Source organism: Athene cunicularia, assembly GCF_003259725.1.
Source record: "Athene cunicularia isolate RWA chromosome 14 unlocalized genomic scaffold, athCun1 chr14_part1, whole genome shotgun sequence".
Lineage (NCBI taxonomy): Eukaryota > Metazoa > Chordata > Aves > Strigiformes > Strigidae > Athene > Athene cunicularia.
Window position 1 is genome coordinate 9112404 of NW_020799118.1, and position 20400 is coordinate 9132803.

At 40.6% G+C, this 20400-nt stretch overlaps 1 protein-coding gene across 1 annotated transcript in view; it reads right to left on the reverse strand.

The window, feature by feature from the left end:
- Positions 1-367: 367 nt before the first annotated feature.
- PRKAR1B (protein kinase cAMP-dependent type I regulatory subunit beta) overlaps positions 368-20400 on the reverse strand; it is a 98414-nt gene continuing 78381 nt past the window's right edge. The window contains exons 9-10 of the mRNA XM_026858900.1: positions 3227-3308; positions 368-2790 (exon numbers count right to left, since the gene is read on the reverse strand). Coding sequence (XP_026714701.1) covers positions 2618-2790; positions 3227-3308 — 255 coding nt within the window. The 3' untranslated portion in view covers positions 368-2617. The remainder of the gene's footprint in view (positions 2791-3226; positions 3309-20400) is intronic.

Sequence of the window (20400 nt, forward strand, 5' to 3'; positions counted from 1 at the left end):
GGGTCCCTACGACCAGCGAGACAGCTCACATACTTCATGTTCCACATGTGCTTCAAGGCCTGGCTAAGCTGTCATCTAAACCACAACCTGAAGGTCTGAGAGACACCTTGAACCCCTGCTTCTTTATATAGACATACAGGGTTACATTTAAACAGAAGACATATTTTTCTTCATGCTAATCCTCCAGAAAACCAGTTTGGTTTCCATTACTATATATAGCACTGGGATTCTTGGTCTATTTTTTATCCCTTTGCATCTGATTATTTTCAGTAGAGTTCAAACTTTTTATGATACGCAGATTTTAACTAGAACATGACTTCTATTTGTACAGACTGCCATTATTATTAATAAGCCCACAACGGCCACATATAATGTAGAAGAATTTTATTCATACTGTAATCCTGTCCCATCATCCACTGCAAATATTACAGTTATCTTTAAAATGTCATTGAATATCATTTTGTTCCACTTAAAGCATAAGAATCCTGGTGTTAAACTGTTACACTTCTCATGAGATTGCTTATAACAGAACCATAATTCAAATGTATTTTCCATGAGCTGTAAAGGTTTAAAGCAAGAATGTGTTGTGTGTGTGTGCTCAAGTAACTTCTAAACAGTGAGGCTAATACCTGGTGTTTAACAAGAAATGTATCTTGCATGTTATGCAAAACACTCACAATTTTTTACCAATACAACAGAAATGCAATAGGTAAAAGAAGATACATGAGTGACCAGTAATCTTTAAAAAATATTTCTTTTAAAAACTGCACAGGAGAATACAAAAACAGTGAAGCAAATCAAGAATTTTGCAAATGCTTCTACATTTATATATATATATAATGGGGGGCTGCCTATATAAATGTACGTGATAAAAACTGCAAGGTTGAAAAATTGAATGGTCATATTTAATAACACGTGCAAGAAGCATAACATAATCTTAATAAATAGTAGCAACGAATATACGCTGACAGGACCACTGAAAATATGCTGAAATAAATTAAGCACCTTGAAGTGATGAGAGGACTCTGAAGTCGAGAAGCAGTTAGCTCTGTAAAAACCACTGTGGGCAGCTACTGGAATATTGGCCCCTCTTGATGGGAGTCGATAGGAAATTCCCAAGTTAGTTTTTTTTAATTCCAAAGAAGAAAGCATTTGCATGTCAGTAGGCGTAATTTTAGCCATGTTCTTCACTAACACCTCTAGTTTCAAAAGGGAGATTGCTGCCTTACTTCATTGCATAACATTTGGCATGTAAAAGGTACAGAAAGTTCGTATTTACTCAGAAGAATGTTATCATAAAGAAGAAATGTAGTTTTGCCACAACTGAAAAGTGGGCAGTGCTATTTAGGGCAGCTGAGATGCAGAACTTTGCTGCAGTTAGCAAGGAGAAGTTTTCCTTCAAAGGAAGAGCTTCACAACGAATAATCTAAATGATCCCATCCTCGAGGGCTGCGCAGCAGAATAAAGTCTGGCTCTGCAAAAAGCTCCGTTCAGGAGACCCACGTCTAGGCAGGACAGCAACAACTGCCAGTGCATCTGCCTGCCCCGGCAGGGACCTGCGCTCTAGGAGCTTCTTGCAAGATCCTGGTGCTTTCTGTTATGAGATATGTGTCTTTTGGAGGACAGGCAGCATTCTGAAGCGTGTATTTGGCTTTCAGGAAATCCTAAAAAATCCTAAAATTTAGTTATGTACTAAAAGAAAGGCATCTGAATTTAATTAAGTGAACCTTATTAAAAACAAACTGGCGTTGTTGCCCCTGATGTACAACTGGCACCATCTCTTCAGCATTTCAAACAATATTCAGAGAAGTGGCTGAGGACACTGCTGCCCATAAGTATGTTTTGAAGCCCACTTAATTCAGTGGAGAAGTTCCTGTTGGACTTCTAAGGGATCTAATGCAAACCCTCATTTAAAAAAAGCTGAGGACAAATAACTTCGGTCCTAAAGGCGCCATTTGAATTCTTACAAAACATTGTTCCTTGACCTCTTCACCCAGAAGACTGGAGCATGCTGTTTGGCTTAGCATATCCTAGAGAGCAGACCTGAAAGGGCTTGCAACACGGAGGAGTATGGCCCCTGTATCTAAGCCACAAACAAAATGACTCAAAAGCTCTACTTTTCCCTGGCTTGCTGGAATGATCAAAATCTTTCTCTGACCTTCCCTCTTAAACTGCCACTCACCCCGTGGGATTTCAGAAACCTCCAGCCCATAACCAGTGAAAAGTCTTTTAAAAGTGACAGGCAGAGGGACATCACTTGATCAAAGAAGCTTGACAAAAGGTGAATAAGACCAACCTCAAAGATAATAAGGGAAATAGAAATCCATATGAATTTTAAATAGTTAAAACCAGTTTTAAGCTATATGATCCAACAATAGGTAAAAATCTTGCCTGCAAGCCAAAAGCCTAATCTTTCCCAAAGCTGGTCTTATCCAAACAGTTGTCTTCCTATTTACATGATACATGAGATTTGAACTGACATCCAGTACGTGACATAAACAGAAAAAATACACATAAAATGCACATCTTTTATTTTTTTCTTCATAAAGCTATGGAGCTGCACAGAGCAAATTTAAGTGCACAAGGTCACACAAAGGCAGCTTTCCAGAGGAATCCTTCAGACGGTGAGCGAAATGAAACTGTTGTATCTCTGAATGTTTCTCTTGAGGATTTCGGAACAAGGGCCGAGCACGCGTTCGAAGCGGGGCCGATCCAGCTTCACACACTTCAGGGGTCCACGTGCCACCACCGTGGCAGCTCGGGGCCGATTGAGCAGTAACGCTATCTCACCTGGGAACAGGGACAAATACACTGTCACACACCCTCTGCCTCTTTTTCAGAGGGTGCATATTCGAGCTACCATCCAGTTGCTTTGGTTGTAGAACATCTCCCTTTATATATCTCTTGATAGACACTTTACATAATTCTGTTGACAGTACAAATGCATTACACATGCATAATGCATGCGTGTAAAATGCCTTTGAAAACAAATGCTTTCAGACTGTTTTGCTGATTCTGGATCTGTCTCCTATCAGCTACACTGGTGTAAACCAAGGAACGGTTTCAGCTTCACTGAAATCTCTCCATATCGCTGAAAGCAGCAGCTGACCTATGCATAACCCCTCGCTTGTAAAACAGTGCTGTAAAAAAACACTAATTAACACAATAACTATTCGATACAAGTCCTTGTGTCTGTCTTTCTGAACCACAATTAAGCTTTTCTTACCAAAATAGTCTGATGGACCAAGTCTTCCAACTTCAACATACTCCTCGTTGTCAGACCTGCGCTGCAGAACAGAAGCTGTGCCCTGGGAAAGAGAAGTGCAGAAAGTCAAGCTGGCTTTCCTTAAACCTGTCCTGCTTTAAAAAGTATCGAGTCCTGATTATTTCCTTTTGCATGTCACACCCCTTTAGTTCTGCTATGGGAGAGTTGACAATTTCAGTCAATTCTTTATATATGAATGAAAAGAACTAAAGGATTAAAAAAAAAATTCATCAGTGTGTGGCAAATGATTTCTCTCTTATGAACTGTTTGGATGTGGACAGTCAGCTCACACAGAAGAGGAACAGGACAGAACCCAGTAACACCTATTTAACTAATGCACATCGTGCTGTGCAAATGTATGCTTTAATGGAATTTAAAAATATGCTCTGGGTGGATGCAGAACCTTCCAAGAGAACTGTAAAGATTTACATCAAAAGGACTAAAAAGGCAATTTTGCCAGTCACAATCCTGGGACATGATTTTGTAAGACAGCACCTAGTTTATTCCCCACCGGATCATTCACTGGATCTATTGCTGAAATGGTTGGTAAAGGGAGTTTTTAATGCTATTTGCAACAAAGGGTGATTTCTTTTTTAGTGGCTTTGCCCGCTTGTGGCCTGTAGTGATCTGGACACCTGCGAGTCAGTCGCTGGAAAGATGGAATGTGTCTTGTCTCCACTACCCCTTAATAACTGCTGTACTTGACACATGCTAATACATGTCAAAACTCAGTTACAGTCTATTTAAACCTTCAAAGAGGTTTTACATGCAGAAATATTCTAACCTGGAGGAAATCTTAAATTATTGTGGCATAAAGCTTTTGTAGAGGAATAGAGAAGGTATCTGCTTTTCTGGAAAAAAAATTATAGTAACATATGAAATTATCTTCTGAGTCCAAACCAAAAGCATAGGGAAAGGCAAAATGTTAACATATTTTGATTTTAACTGAAATTAAAAAGATTTTTTAAAGCCAAGATTTTTAAATAGACTGGAGAGCCATTTTTAACAGTGCAGTTGGAGAGAATCAATGTTTCAATGTTTTCTAAAGATTTTCAGCTTGGAAAGTAATTTTAAGGGCTGATCCTGCCTCAGCCAGGACAGGGAAGGGGAGGAGACACAGTAATGTGGGCTATGCTCGGAAGATTGATGCCAGTTATTGGAAAATAGCAGAGCCCTCACTCTGCAGTTGACCACCCAAGCCTCACGTTGCGGGGCCCATAACCAGCTGCAGGACCACCCCAGCTTGGAGCAAAACCTCCCTCCAGTGCAGAGTATTTAGTGCATATTCACGGGCTGCAAATATCCTGCAGCCTTCTTCCACCAAAAGAAACTTGTGTGCCTTCGGGTATGGGGGGGGACGACACGGGACTTGAGGAGACACTGAGCACCCTGAAACAGCTTGGCTTCAATGCAGCTAAAGGCACTCAGCACCCTGCAGAACCAGACTGCACCTTTGCACTAAGACATCACCATTGAATGACAAATCTGAACAGTAATGTAAGGCTGCTTCAGTTCTGGCCTCTGCTCTTCTAGGACCTGGGGGCCCAGGAATTACCAACAGCAGTAGAATATCCACTATTATGCACCAAATGATCATAATTTGCTTTCTTCTGAGCAAGCCCAACTAAGCTGCTGTAATACTGTTGTATTGCATCATGCTCTATTTCATAACAGGGTTATTTTTAAGCTCATATACTTCACAAATTGCTGGGGCACTCTCTAGGTTAACTTATGTGCTACATAAACGAAGAGGTAAATTTTATTTCTTCCGATGCCAGGAACCAGAAACAAAAAACAAATAGTGTATTATTTGATACATGCTAAGCAGATGATGTTTTTTATACTGACTTGGATGTATATCAAATTAATCTGGCACATTAAAAGTTATAATTTCTCATTTTGCCCATTAGCAGTAACCTGTGCTTAGTATAAAACCCCTAGATATCAGACTGTCAACACGTTACACTGGTTATGACAATTTACCATTCCACCCCATCAGCTACATGCCATAAACACCAGGGCTGTAAATCCAGGTACATTTGAAAACAAACACAAAATTCTTCTCAGCTTCAATGCTTCCAGACTTAATATGCCAGGCAGCTGATAGCAGAAGATACAGAACTGTGTGCTTGGCACAACATGCTTGAGTAATGACACCTGAACTGGGCAGGGTTGTTCAAAAATAAGCCGAAAATCCAGGGGAAGGTTGGTTTTGGTCTTTTGTGGGGTTTATTTAGGTTTATCTACTATTAAAACTAACATGCACATAAAACTGTCCACAGAAGTGTAAGGCTATCCACAGAACTAACTGGAAGAACTGGATATAAGAAAGTGATTTGGTGCCTGTCAAGTTTCCAGAAAAAATTCCTTATCCTTGATATAACTAAACTGTTCCGCCAAAGTTGCTGTTTTCCAAGACCTTCCAGTAAATCTTCAAGGGCATGAAAATGCAAAGATAGTGTAATGAGTTTTGTTATTCACACTTACTGCAAGTTTTCAGAACAAACACACACTCATATGCAGCATTCTCGGAAATACCCCATACAGGGAATATCGACCTCCCTCTTGCCAAACTTCAGATCAGGTGCTGCTCACTAAGTCGATGCTGTTCTTACAGCCTGTGCAGTGTAGATGGATTCAGCTTCAGAATCGCTTCCAGCCCCTGTCCTCCTCTGTGTCCCCATCTGGAGCCTGGCAAAACCCTAACCCCTTGACCCAAATAGCTGTCTGCAATCCATGTCTCCAGTCTCTTTCCCAAAACTATTTTTTAAAAGAACTTTTATTACAGATGTTTTATTACATAAAACAAAAAAAAAATCCCCAAAGTAATCATATTGACCGCCCAGGTCAAATGAAGAAAGGACTCGATTCCCCACTGCCTACCTTGAGCATGTTGCTGTAAAGGTAATCACAATATCAAGCAATATTGCTTTCATCTCCCCAAGTGTCAGCTTTTATTGTGGCTAATATTTTTTTGACAGGGTCCATATGATATAGGACTCCAATAAGTCAGTCTTCTGAAGCAATTTCTTCCACTGTTCCACTACAGTCGATCTTTTTAATCCAAGAAACACCATGATATCTGTTGGAGGAGGACAGATGTGTCTGGCCTCCACAATAAACACTTGGCTTGGCAGGATAAAGCAATGCATATTCCAGATACATATTTTTCCACTCTTGTTTTAACAGTCACATAGGCTTTTCCCATTGCCCAGTGAGAACAGGTCGATCATGGAGCAAAAGAAGTTTCCTGAAACCCTGACAGCGAGCACCCAGATGTAAGATCTGATTACGCCGCTTGGCCTCTCATTGCACCAGTCACCAGCTCCACAAGGACATCCTGGAGCATTGTCAGAGTGACCTCCACGGGAAGACTGTCCACACCATGAAACAAAGAAGATATATTTATAATTATCCATCTGTATCACCTTCACTTTGCGTGTCTTATCTCTGGAATCAATGCTATCCTGACTGTATCAGAATCCAATTGTAGATGACCAGTGTAACCAAGGCAAAAATAATACAGAAATAAAATAATACAGAATAAAATACTACAGAAACAATCCTTTATTACCTGTATACTTAATGAAGCTGTGATAGTAAATGAATTTGGTGCTGACCCCTACCCTTGCCCCCATTGCAGGTTTCATGGCTGTACTTCATTTCACTTTACTTGTCAAGTTTTTCCGACACACTTTTTGAGCTTTCTGTCCTTGTGCTTCAGCAAACCCTACCTCCTATAAATGATACAGCTGAATAAATCTCCTGAGCCCTGTCCCGGGAGGTATGGGCATTATCTAGCAAGGATTAAAGGGGCTTATCACTCTCACTCCCAAAAGCATTTGGTCTTGGTGGGAAAGATTCCCCCTTACATGGCCGCAAAACTTGGCAAGATCAGTCTCTCTGAAATAAACTGCATGATCCTAGATTTGCAGGCTTAGACTATTTAGTGCTGCTCAATTTAAGATACTGTCTTGTACACTGATAGACATTTCAGCCTCCTACACCACCAAGAAAAGCCTACAGAGCACAGGCTCAAAGACTGTCAAGAAGTTTGACACCATTTAATAAATCAGCACTTTGTGATGGTACTGACCTGAAGGCAGACAGGCATGTCTTTCTGCTAGCAGATGCCTGGGAGTGAAATTATGATCTTTGGTGGATCCAGGAATATTCCCTTTCACTCACTGGGGAGTGCCCGTATTCCCAGGAACCAATATCATTAACCTTCTCTCCTCTCCTCCAAGTAAATACAGGCATCTTATTGCAAAAACAACAAGAGTAGCAGTTCCAAAAGCAATGTGCCATCACCAGCTCTCCGCCATCCTCACCCCACGCACCTGCACACTCCCTCTATCACTGCCCTGTCGCGGTGCTGAGAGTATTTATTTGACTCTTTCAAATGAACCAGCAGTTTGTTTTGTAAAAATTTATGGCCTAGATACGGCACCATAATTTAAGGTATAAAAAATAAATTAAGGTTTATAATCCATGAGCTCCAATCCTCTCCAAAGTAATGAGATTTTGATAGATGTTTCACTTTTAAAATATCAGACCATATGGATGAGTGAGACATCCTACAGTGTAAAGACAGTGACCCATCCAGATCAACATTGAGATTCCCAGGCCTTATCCTGCATGTACTTACAAGCACTCATTGCTTCAGGAACCCTACTTTTATATTTAAGTATGAATCCTATAGCCAGCAGTTGGACTAAGTAGCCTGGCTACAAAAGGCAAGTGTTCATGATGCTAAAAACTGAAATCCTGTATTTTTCCTCTATTTCAGGTCAGCAGATCGGATGGGATAATTCCCGAGCAGCACAAGGCAAAATGGGGCAGACAGTGATGTGTCTGTGTTACCTCTGGGTGGGACAGGCTGTGCAGTATGGTCCTTCCCCAGGGCCAGTGGGTGGGAACAGAAATTCAGCACCGTTTTAAAAACTTTTTTGTTTAAAAGTCAATCTTGTTCATGTTTTGGTTTTGCTGGTCTAACCTCCCATTATTAAGATATAGCAATCAGTAAAAAATATAGTGAGGCTCCATCTGTAATAAAGGACATATTTATCATTATAAAATTGAAGAATATTTATTCTACCATGAAAGTATGCAATGTCAATGTCTACTTTTTTTGATACACTAAGTATACAGAAGAAATTTCTACATTTAAAAGAAAATAATTTCTTTAAAGGAAAGTTACTATTTCTATTTCCATTTTTATTTCATACTTTTACTTACTGATTTTTTAAAGAAAAGCACAGAAGACAGGTTTTTTTCCCCATGCCCTCAAAATGTTACATTTTTATCCTAGTTTTCAGCTTATAAAGTTTTTCTAGCCTATATTGCTTTCCTCTTCACCATCCACTAGAAAAGAGCAGTGCAGTCTATAGAATTAGAGATGGAAAAGGTCAGGCCAATCCATCTGCTATTGCTACTAACTCTATCAATTGCTATTATGAACATACCTTTGCTCCTTCTCACTTTGTTAATCCGCACACTCCATAATTCACACATTCAAAAGATAAGTTTCTCCTCACTCCACAATCACACAAACCCTCATTATATGTCGCTATTAAATCTTTGCGAAGTTACTACAAAAGAGGAAAGAAGAGGCTGTGAAGTGGTATGAAATGCTCCTGTTCACACAGTGACGCTAGAACAGATCTGAAATGAATTAAAAGTTCTTTCACACAGCATGATTCTAGGAGTATTTTATTTAATTGCAGACAAGATGAAGCTTGTGGAAGTAATACCCTTTTCTTAAATCAAGAAGCATAGCTAGAGAAGGGAGAAGAGCTTTTGGGCACACACCTGTCTTCAAGTTGCCTATTTCTCCAGGTATACCTAATAAAATAGACCATTCACCTATCTACAAACACTGTCTGCGCAATGTTCTTACACTCTAATTGTTACAACCAAAGCAGGTTGCACCATATTTAGTCGTATCTGCCTGCTTACTGGTTCATGCATGCGAATAAATCATTCACAGAGCATCTCCAAATCATTACTTTAAATTAAGGAGAGTCTAAGGCTACAGCTCCTGATGCTAGGAAACTCCTGGAAATAGTGATTGCCTGGTGAATCTGCAAGACCTGCTAAGGCCTGTCAGCTAATGTTGCACCCTTCACTTTAAAAAAATGATCATTTTAATCAATTCGGTCGTCTGATGTGAAACCTCAAAGGCTGGCAAACTTTACCTTTATGACTATCCTTTACGATGTGCCTGCTGTAATGACTGTTGGGTAAGGACTACAAGAACAGACCCCAGGTTTGCACTGACTGAAAAAGTGGTGGTTGTTTGGTTTGCTTATCTCTAGCAAGTGAGTTCTGCGTCCATTAGGGTTCACTACAGATTACAGTGCGAGACAATGCACAAGCTAATGAGCTACTGAGAGCTTTTGAAAACAAATATACAACTTTTTACACATTCAGCTTTTTTAATTTGGCCATGACTCTGGAAATCTGGAGTGCCACTGATTTCAGTGGATTTTCAGAAAGCCAGCACCTTGGGAGTATCATTAGGATTAATAATGCAAGGTCAAATGAGCTCAACACTAGAGTAACAACATGTGCACTGTGATACCCATACAATCTTCCCAAGAGAGAGCAGCGCTGCAAAAAGTGCCTTCACACCCCAACCACTGTGCTGTCAGTGGATATGATTATCATGATAACATTGATGCATCATATTCTTATTGGCCATAATTCCCAACAACAGTAATGCACACTGCAGTCTAGTAGCAAAGATGGAAAGCAAACATCACCACCCAGCTGGCACGGATCCTAGACATCAGCTCTACAGCCATGCCTGGTATCAAACAATCTGCAGTTCACCGTGTGTACCAGCTGTATCTACCTGCGTAAGACTCCTGTACGTATGTCTAAACTTCCACCATTTCTGCTACTTAGGCACATTTATATTAGTTTAAGAATAACATCCAGACTCAGAGGAACAAAGCTGTCTAGAGCAGTCACTAAAATAGCCACAAACATAAAGGTACTTTTAAAAATGACAATCAATCATAAACCTAGTGTAGCTTAAAACAGCAGAAACAACTGAGCCACAGGGCATTTCCTAGGGATATACGAGAGGCCAGGGTTAAGGCCCAGACATGACTACACCCAGCCCATCATTAATCACCAGGAAACACCTTTGCCTTGATAGTTTAGTATTTAAAATCATAGATGTTTGACATGGGAAGACCTTTTCAATCATTCTGTTCATCCTCCTATTGCGGTATCTCAGACAACCTTCCTCTTCAGTGTTTCTTTGATACAGTCTGCATTAAACCTGTGCTGTACCTATGTATTCCCCCTGAAGTAAAAGAAATGTTATTAATATGCAAGAAGACAAGATTCAGGCGGAGAGAGACCAGTAAACGGTGAAAACCTGAAAGAAGCAGAACACACTGCACCGACTGAAATTTGCTTCATGCATGGAGACCCCTGCAATACTTAGGCAAAATAAAGTGGGTTTTGCACACAGAACAAAAAATTGGGATTTTTTTTGTTAAGCCTTTTCTGTTGAAAGGCTTGTCAGAATTAAACCATGAAGTTTTATAGCATTTTGACTTGAAAACGTTGCCCTTGAGCCACAGCAGCAGAGCTAACATCAGGCTAGATCACAAAGGTGCGTATCCATGTGTTGGGGGACTCAAGACTTCATCAGCAGTCATCATCATCATCATCCTCCATCATCAGACGGAGGGACACCACAGTGACCTCCGTGCTCCCCAGCCTCAGTGCCACCGTAGTCCCATGCTCCTCTTCCATACCACCAGTTGCTCACTGGGACTGGGAAGCCTGGGAGCGAGGGGATGGTGACAGAGGGATAAGGATACCAGCTCTGAGCCCTGGGAGGAGCCCCTTGCCTGGGGTGTGATCCTCCTTGGCTAGTTGTCCTGGCCCCATGCCCAGAAAGCTGGGAAGCAGTTGCACCACAGCCCAGCCTTTGGGGTCCCCCTGAATTTGTATCTTTACTCCATTCTAGGATTTTAGTTGCCCTTTTTATTACACATTCAGTCCACCTGTCGCAGGGGTGACAAAAAGCAGATCCACTCAGTGAAGGTGGGCTCAGATGCTGAGCTTTAATGAATCATCTCAGTGATACTTGGCCTTGACTAATCAGTAGCTTCTGTGGGAAAACAACTGAATTAATATTCATCCCGGTGCCAGATTTTAAAGACTGTCTGTGCCAAGCACTCTGGATTATTGGCAACAAGGCACTGTTTTCCTCCCTCAGACATGTCAGCGTACAAAGCAATAAAAGTCACAAAGGAAAAAAAATGTTGCATTTTAGAGATTCTTTCTTTCTACAAAGCTAGCCATTATCTTCACTCTCTCTGAAGCCAGGAAACATCCACTGAGTCAACATAAAAGTGACTCTATAATGGGTTATTCATCAACTGTTCATATTTGTGACTGACCTGACAGGGCTCATCTCCTGGAAGCAGACAGTGCAGAGCGCTACCACCTACAGCAGGGCAGGGTTGAATGTACGGGACAGAAAACAAGAAAACAGTGCTGAACCTCCCTCACCCTGCCCACAAAATCCTTTCTGGTGAAAATCGTTTTTAGCTGTTAATGTTGTTTTACGGCCCAATTACTCCTACCACCATCTGCTTCATTGTGAAAACATTCTGTAGATGCTGAAGTAACCAGACCAAGCAAAAGGCTGAGACAGACATCGTCATTAAAGTCTCATAACTAATGCTGAGACCAGGGCTGGGTGAGCAGCTGTGGCCAGCTAGGGCAACAGCTTCTGAGCAAGCAATAAAACTTGGAGCAAACCGGGGGAAGGAGAGAAGAGAGTTTATCACAGAGATCAGAAAAATCCCCCATGGAAAAGCTCTCCTTAAATCCCTTCAGTTGGTGAATGTTGTGCATTCAAAGGACCAAATTCTGAAATTCAGAAGAAAAAGATTCATGCGCTCAAAGCTGCCTTTTCCTGGAGCACACTGCGGAGAGCCCTGCATGCTCCACAAAATCCACACTGCACAGCTAATGAATGAGCCCTAAGGGGTATATTCCTTCAGCAAATCTACAGTCATCTCAGCTGTATCTTTGAAGAGGGGAGACAAAAAGCTATCCCAGTAAGGGACAGCTTTAACATGATCTAGAGAAAGGGATGAACTCCAGCAGGGATTAGGAAATTCTCCATTCCTCTTCCACCACGTTGGACACCACTGTATTTCAGGTCTTGTTCATACTGCAGTATTTTTGCTTAAAGACAGAGAAGCACTCCTCAGGATGGAGCTCCTAGCTCCTAAAACAGCAGATGCCTTTAATTTCAGTTCAGATTTAACGTGCCTCAGGCCATAAAGTTCTTGGTCATGTTGACTAAGTGCTTTGCATCAGGGCTTGTGAGCTCAGTCTTCAATGCCAAAAGAGCTTATAAGGATCCTGAGAACCTCCTGAAAACCTTGAGGGGTAAACAGCCTGTGCTGCTCTCCTTACTCACACAGAGAGGTGTTTTGTTACCTGGGAACCTCCACTACTTTTGCAGATTTCCATGGTAGGAAGACCGTGGAAGACTGTGTACCAGGCTGAAGAGAGGAGTCACAGCATCAACCATACCTTAAAGCAAGTATTAGCTAAGTAAAAAGCCACAGGCTGTTTTGAACACAGAGAAAATCTAGCACTCAGATTTTTATGAAAATTCAAATGGAGCATGTATATATTAAGAATGAAACTGCCAATTACTAACTTCGGGTTTTACTTCTGTGCATACCAAATGATCTCCCAGTTTTCCACATATCCTATAGTGGTAAGAGGCCAGGGTGTGTCTGTATTTCCAGCATAAACTTCAATTTTATGGGTTTACAAATCAGATGTTTTAAATTACAGCTGAATGAGACTGAAGACTCCTACACAAGTTGTCATGTCAAAAGTGAACTGGGGAAACATTCATATGTATTTTTTTTGCGCTGGGTATAGCATGTGCAAAAGAGAGGTTATGAAAACTACTTTTAAGCCTTTGAGAATAGTATGGCTACACTGCATCCTCCAGTGGTTTTGCTTTAAGACCTAAGTTTACCAACATCCCAGTGACACAGAGCAACACAGCAAGTCCTGCATGTACCTCATGATGCTGGCATAAGCAATGTTCTCAGTCGCAATGTCCTGGAAGACCACTAGCATATCACTCCTCAGCTGCCATTTTAGCCCTTCAGGACTGCTGATAGCATCACTCCTGGGATGGCTTTTATGTTACAGCTAAGGATCAGCAATTCTAGGGCTACTTTCCAAGAGAATACAAATCCTTTGAACTATGTAGCCAGAGACACTGAAAATATTCCTTTAGCCAGTAAATAATCTTGATTTTTTATTATTTGCCAACCTTTGATATATGAAAATCTTCTATACAAAAACAAGGGAAGAAATAAACAAATTTCAGACAGCAATAGAAGTGCAAGTGACTTCCACATAGTCAGCAGCAGAAAATAACACCCATCATTTCTGGATGATAAAAATTAACATAAAAGGACAGTCACTTGATGTGTTAGCCTGGGATGCTGGTCACAGGGCTAACACTGCTTCTCTGCCTTAGATCTTTGTGAGCAAAACCATGAAGGTTCAGACCTTCAGGGTACCTAATTCCCATAGACTGTTTTCAGCAAGCATGAAGAACTAAATACTTGTGCCTGTGCATCAGATCCCACCACGCCACATGACCCCACCATGCCACACGGGAGGTTGCTTCATGCACCTCATCACACAGGTGTAGTAAGGATAAACCCTATGGAGTTCATGAGATGTTCATGTAAGTAGCTAAGGTGAAATGAGCTGGTTAAAAGGTTACATATATTATATACTACAGTTATTATGACTCAACATTATTTGGACATACTACATGGATGTACCAATCCAGGTGACAATTTTTTTCCGTAACAAACTACTGGCTCTGTACATTGCTTTTACATTGTTTTCCTACCCATCAGACTTCTTTTTAAAAAAGCTTAATTTTCATAATATAAAAACTAGCTGATCTTAATGGTTTTGAAGAAGGATGATGCAAGAAGACTTAATTCTGATTGTGGACTCAAGATTGAGTCATGACTGGGTCTGACAGTATTTTTCTAACTGTACATTTTTAAACTATTATACATTATTCTCCAGTCTCTGAGTTCATAGCAACTCACAGAATTTACATACAGTTGTCCTGGTTTCTGCCACAAATGAGGAACAAAATCTGCAAAGTTCTAAAATAGACTAGAAATATTGGCTAATCTGAAGTTTCACAAAATTGTAAAGAAAATGGTCCACTGTACATCACTTCTGAGGTTTTAGATTTTGCAGAATTTACCATAGGTGACTGCACTGTGGTGGTTATTAGTGGGGGCAGAGACAGAATTGGAAGGAAAGGCCAAAAGCTGCAGTCACTGACAGGTATGCCACCACTGGTGGGAAGAAGGGGAGCAGCCAGTCTCTTCCTATGAAACGCTGTCCCTTTCTGACAGAGGAGAGATAGGGATATGCTCAAGGTTGCATGTACATGGATATTGCATGTATGTGCAGCCTGATCCACTGCCCATGGAAGTCAAAGTCAAACTGAGTGTAACAAGAGCTGGACTAAGCTGACATTTTAGTTCCTTTGACTCCACAAAATACTTCACCTCCATCCCTAGTCAGGATGGGACCCAATCACACACCTAACTTTCAATCTTTGACATCAGCTGGCAATTAAAAATGCTATCCTGAACAAAGATGAACTTGGATGCAGAGCCAATGGAAATGCTATTGCTCCAGCACAACTAGGTCATATCTAGAAAACTGAATGTACCTTTCCTGTAAGAGCTCTATGGGAAACAATGTCTCTGCAGTTAAAAATAAGCAAAGTACAGAGACCCCTGTGACTGCTGGCTCTGTTTATTCAGTATATTTTGTTTATTAGGTATATTAGAAGTCCCTGTAGACTGCCTTTGACAAACATTTTCAGTATCAACAAAATCCCGGTAACACTAAGCAGTTCAGATTGTAGCCTTTGAAACTCCTTCTCTAGACAACATTCATCTTCCTAATTAATAATTAATCACACTGTGTTTTTAAGGAGATTATCAGGTGTGATAGCAGAGTGTGCCTAAGGCAGTGACTTCATTAACCATGCGGAAGAAGTTTACTTTGTAGTTCTCCTGCCTGTCGCAGGGGTAGGTGCCAAAGGGGTCTCTCTTAGGTTAGAAAGTCAAAGAGCAACAATTTAGAGCAGGAAACAATTGGGCTCTTATTTTACTTTTTCCTTTTCCTTCTTAAGGAGCTTTGAAACCATAAATCTTCAGATGCTTGTTGTGCAATTTAAGACTCAAGTCGACTTTTCCTACAAAAAGGCCCCGTTCTGTGCAGAACAGAGCGCCTTTCCGAGCTAGACCAAGGACCTTCCTCTGTCAGTGCACGTTACCATGGTAGGAAGAGTTTACAAACACTGTTCCACCTACAAGGCTTTGAACTGCATTTGTGCAGAGACACTCCATAGCGTGCCAAGAGTGTCAGCAGGGCTGGAAACACTGATTTCACCTACAGGACAATATCTCAAGTACACTCTCAGCAAGAACTCGCAGCGGATCCTGCCCAGACCGGAGCCAGTTTGTGGCCCTGACTTGAAATGTCAACAGCAGCCTGCCTGAAAGCTAGCAGCCCCTCAAGGATTACAAGACTGTTTTCAGTGTGATCAGCCAAGAATAGTGCTGGGCAAATAATCATTACCTATTAATTTGATTCATTTCTGTCAGTGAGGCAGCTCTGTGCATTAATTCTGGATGGATTTGTGTACTATCACTGAAATTTTTTCTTTTATTTGTTAAACTTGCTAATCCCATTACCTGGTTTCAGTAGTGACAGATAATTTATGCCTTTTCTCATTAAGACCCTCCTCACCTTTATGAAGTGTCATTAGGATTATTCCCACTGATGAGGAAACAGGGAGGATAATGTTCTGCCCACAGACTGGACTGATAATAGAGGTGAGACTGAAAATCAGATGCCCTGACTCTGCCTCCTCTCTAACCAGCAGGATAATAACAACCAACACAAATTCCCATCTTTTTTGAAGTGCTTTTCACAAAGGAGTGGCATGAGGAGGGTGCAACTACCCCCTCTAACATAGCACTAATCTGCAATTAAATATACTAGTTTTTAAAGTTAAAAACAAAAATCTGTGTAAAACTACTTGATACAATGGGTCCATTTCTCCTTCACTTTTCTCCTGTGTATTATCTTCTATTTTTAGGTCTTTTATTTTTAGGCTGCTGCATGCTATTGCTGGGCAGCTTGACCAACTATTAATTGGAAATGTTCTACTTCTCATGCAGTTTTATTTCTTTGCTTTCTACACCACTTAAACCAAACTGTCCTCTGAGGAGATGACAGGCTGTGGAGAGCACATGTAAAGGAAACTTAGAAGCTGTGCTTTTTGGGCACAGTGTGGCACTATTATAAACCTTTTGCTGTTCTACACCTGTGTACGTTTGTGTCTGTCCGTGCATTTTTCTTAAGTCATGTCAAACTTTACGGAGTATTAGGGCCATATGGCAGCAGTTCAGCAAGCTCCCAGTAAGCAGCTGAGATTACAAGACTCCCTGAGCACAGTCAGTGGAGTCCTGTGATAATATCCGTGTGCTGTATATAGTGCTTGGTCATGACAAGTAGATCCAAATGATCTGACATGGGGAGGGATGGGAGCTGGAAAACCCAGCGGTGCACTTCACGGCTGCAGGTCCCCACATTTTTGGCAGCTGCATTAGGGACTTGGAGGTACTGTGCCACCCAGCCAAGTTCAAGGCTGAACTTAAGAGAGTGGTACATGATCATAACCGCTATTTTTAATACTATTGTCACTACTTTTCTCAGTAACCTAGACAACAGCAAAAACCTCATTTCTTTCCAGTTTCAGAGCACTACTACACTAGTTTGAACTACTAAAGTTGGTGGCAAAGAAGGAGTCGGGAACAATATCAGCTCCTGTTCAACTGGCATTTCATTTAAAGGGACTTAACATTTGCTGGGATATTTAACTCCACAAAGCTCACATGCCTTTGCAAGCTACCACTTTAAAATGCTAGCTAAAAATATTTGCGTTATCTGAAGTCAGATGAATAAATTGTCCCTACTGCTGGGTACACAGTGTGGCAGTGTACAATACAACTGCAAATTTATTTGTTAGAAACTGTACATCTGTTATGATTTATGCTTGCCAAAATATAATTCTTTATGGCAACAATTGTTTCATGGTGCTTAAAGTTTTTCACCTCTGTGCCAGGAATCTCATATGGGATAATTCCATGACCTTGGAATCCAGCAGATACATTCCACATCTGTCTGGTCTGGGAAAGCCCAAGTTTGTTGTGTGAAAACTGTAGTGGGAAAATAACGCCTGAATATATCTGAAAATACAGAAACTGCAGGGCTGCTTCTTTTCTTTTTTTTAATTACTAGTTTTAAGTGCAGTAAATCAATCTCACAGAAGCGGTTACTTTGCTTTTGTAAGCAGACATTCACTTCTGATCCTATCTCCAAATTAAGGAATATGGTATAAACATTAAAATAATTCTATCTCTGGAAAAAATCACAGCCTTTAAATCTTAAAACTAGATCTTACTGAAGGCTGCTTGAGATTTAAATGGAAAAGCACCCAACCTACTAAAAGTAAACATCTTACTGGTGCCTGTGAAGATGTAGGGTGGCAGAAAAACTGTAGCTGCCCTGGAATCTCAGGGTAATACTTTTCTCATTAGACTTTTTAACAAAAAGTGAACCATAAACAGGTTTGTGAGCAGTGAACTTAAAAAGCCCTGGTTTCCCGTGACTCTTCCCTGTGCACATTTTCTGTTATTCTAATAATTGGGCTGAGCTCCCACTGCAGCCTTGCTCTCCACAGGGCACTGTAGCATTTTCTAACATACAGCCTGCACATCAAATAACCTGCACCCTCCTATGATCTCTGCAACACTGGAGATAAGATGGTGGACAGAAAGACATGAAAAAAAAGGCTATACTAAGAAAAATGGAGAAAAGGTGAATGTGCTAGCTTGGGAGAAGGGGGAGACTACATATTCTCGTCCATACTAACCAGGATGACATTCCTGGTTTAAAGCAGGAATTGCTGTTCTGATCATCACTGAGGCTGGAAGTCTCCCTTTCAAAAGGGTTGAATGGTTGCTCTTCCATCTGCAAATCCTGAAAAATGCCAATTCACTTATAGGCTATGTCCTTCTGCAGGACCAAAATACTTAAAAGACGATATCCCAAAGATATCACAGAGAAAGGCAGCATTGCAGGCTAACCAGAAATGAATGACTAATTTATGAAGTTCATACAAGACCGTGCTAACAAATCAAACTCTGTGTGTGAGTCCTAGATTTCTTAGAGAAGTTTTTATGATAGAAGTCACAAGATCCCACTTGGAACCAGTATCTCTGATGCTGGTGCACCAAAGCTTTGTAAATTGGTAACTGAATTGTCTAAGGCATGATTGTGGTTTATAATAAATGAGTACCATTCCCAAAAATCTGTGTGGCAAGGCACAAGTTAGCTTTGTACTACCGGACATACTATGCTCTAAAGGAGACTGCATTCTGGTGATCTATGAAATGGTTTCTGCATCTACAGCAGCCAAACAGATTGGCTGCATTTCTACTGTTTTGGATTATAAGGCCATAAACATCAAAAAAACATATGAAAGAAGCTAATGACTTTTCAACATATTGTGACAACAAACCAGCCAAAACTACTTTCAACCAGTTTGTAGAATAATGTGTTCCTGGCGGCTTGTACCAACTCTCCTGCAGAAAAGTTTAACATCAAAGATGTAAACTCCTGTGAAATCAGGTTTAAAATACAAAGCTTAAACTACGTGTTAGCAGACTGAAATACTGCTGCAGCAGCACAAGAAACAGTTGATATTGGATTTTCATTCTTTAATGTAGAAAAATACAGGTGATTTCCAAAGTGAGAAACTGTGTTAGATTTATAGTGGAAAGGTGAGGTGAGCAGATACTTTATGATTGTGCAGTATTCAGTGTTGATACTTTTCTACCCATTCAAGTCTTAACAGCTGTTCCATCAAGAGGGGGAAAATAAAGGCCCTTGGTAATTCTTAAGCAAGCTGCCAATTTTCCACATGGGATTTGACAGCTAAGAAAATTAGGTTTTCCTAGTCTCACACTGCTGCAAGGAATAACAGTTACTAACCCTAGTAGAAATAAAAATTCCGTATTTCTAAAAAAAAGTTATATTTCTTAAATTTTACTTATAAACTAAATATCTTGTTAACAAAAAAAACACCCTATCTAATATTTAGTCTCTCATTCTAACACTATTTCTTGAATGGGCACTGCTCATCATATATTTAAAGATCCTTAAGTGTCCAACTGTATAATATACAGATGCAGTTATTTGCACTGACAATTTTGTAAGCATCAGAAGAAAAACCATGTTCATAAATCAAATACGTTATTTCCAACACTCAAGAAGGATGGAATTTTAAGCGTCAGATATTGATTATGAACCAAATTCTGGCTGCCTTGGATAGATGCACCTGCCCAAAAAAACACAGATAAGGAGCAAGCACAGAAAAACCTGTTGGCTTCTAAACCATCTGGAATGAGCGCTGTACAAGCCCTTTATCACCTGAGCTGGGCAGGGTCTCTTTCCTCCTAAATCACATCACAACACTGCAGTCTGGTGGAGCCAGAGATGTATTCTGTGTACATACAACTGGACTCCAAGGCAACACAATGATACCAGGTTCCTTACATCCATCTGACCCACCTTCTCCCACAGTGAGGGATTCAGATGACCTCCTAGCTCCTGTGCCACCACTGCCTGGTTGCTGGTCATGTAACATCCAGCCTGGAATGTGCACTTGAACTGTCACCACACAGCCATGTATCGGTCATCCCCAGTTTATATATATTTGTGTATGAACACTTACAGCTGGTACTGAAAAGCTCCTACATCAATACATACACAATCATATACTAATGCTGCCTTGTTATTCTTAGTCTGTCTCTCTAATACCTTTTTTTATAACTTCTTATATCACAGCACCTAGGTATTTGTATGAGATACCAATGATCCAGATATTTATGTCAGAAAGGGAGGAAGAACCCCATTGGCATCTGTTTGCAGAAGTGAGATGGTGG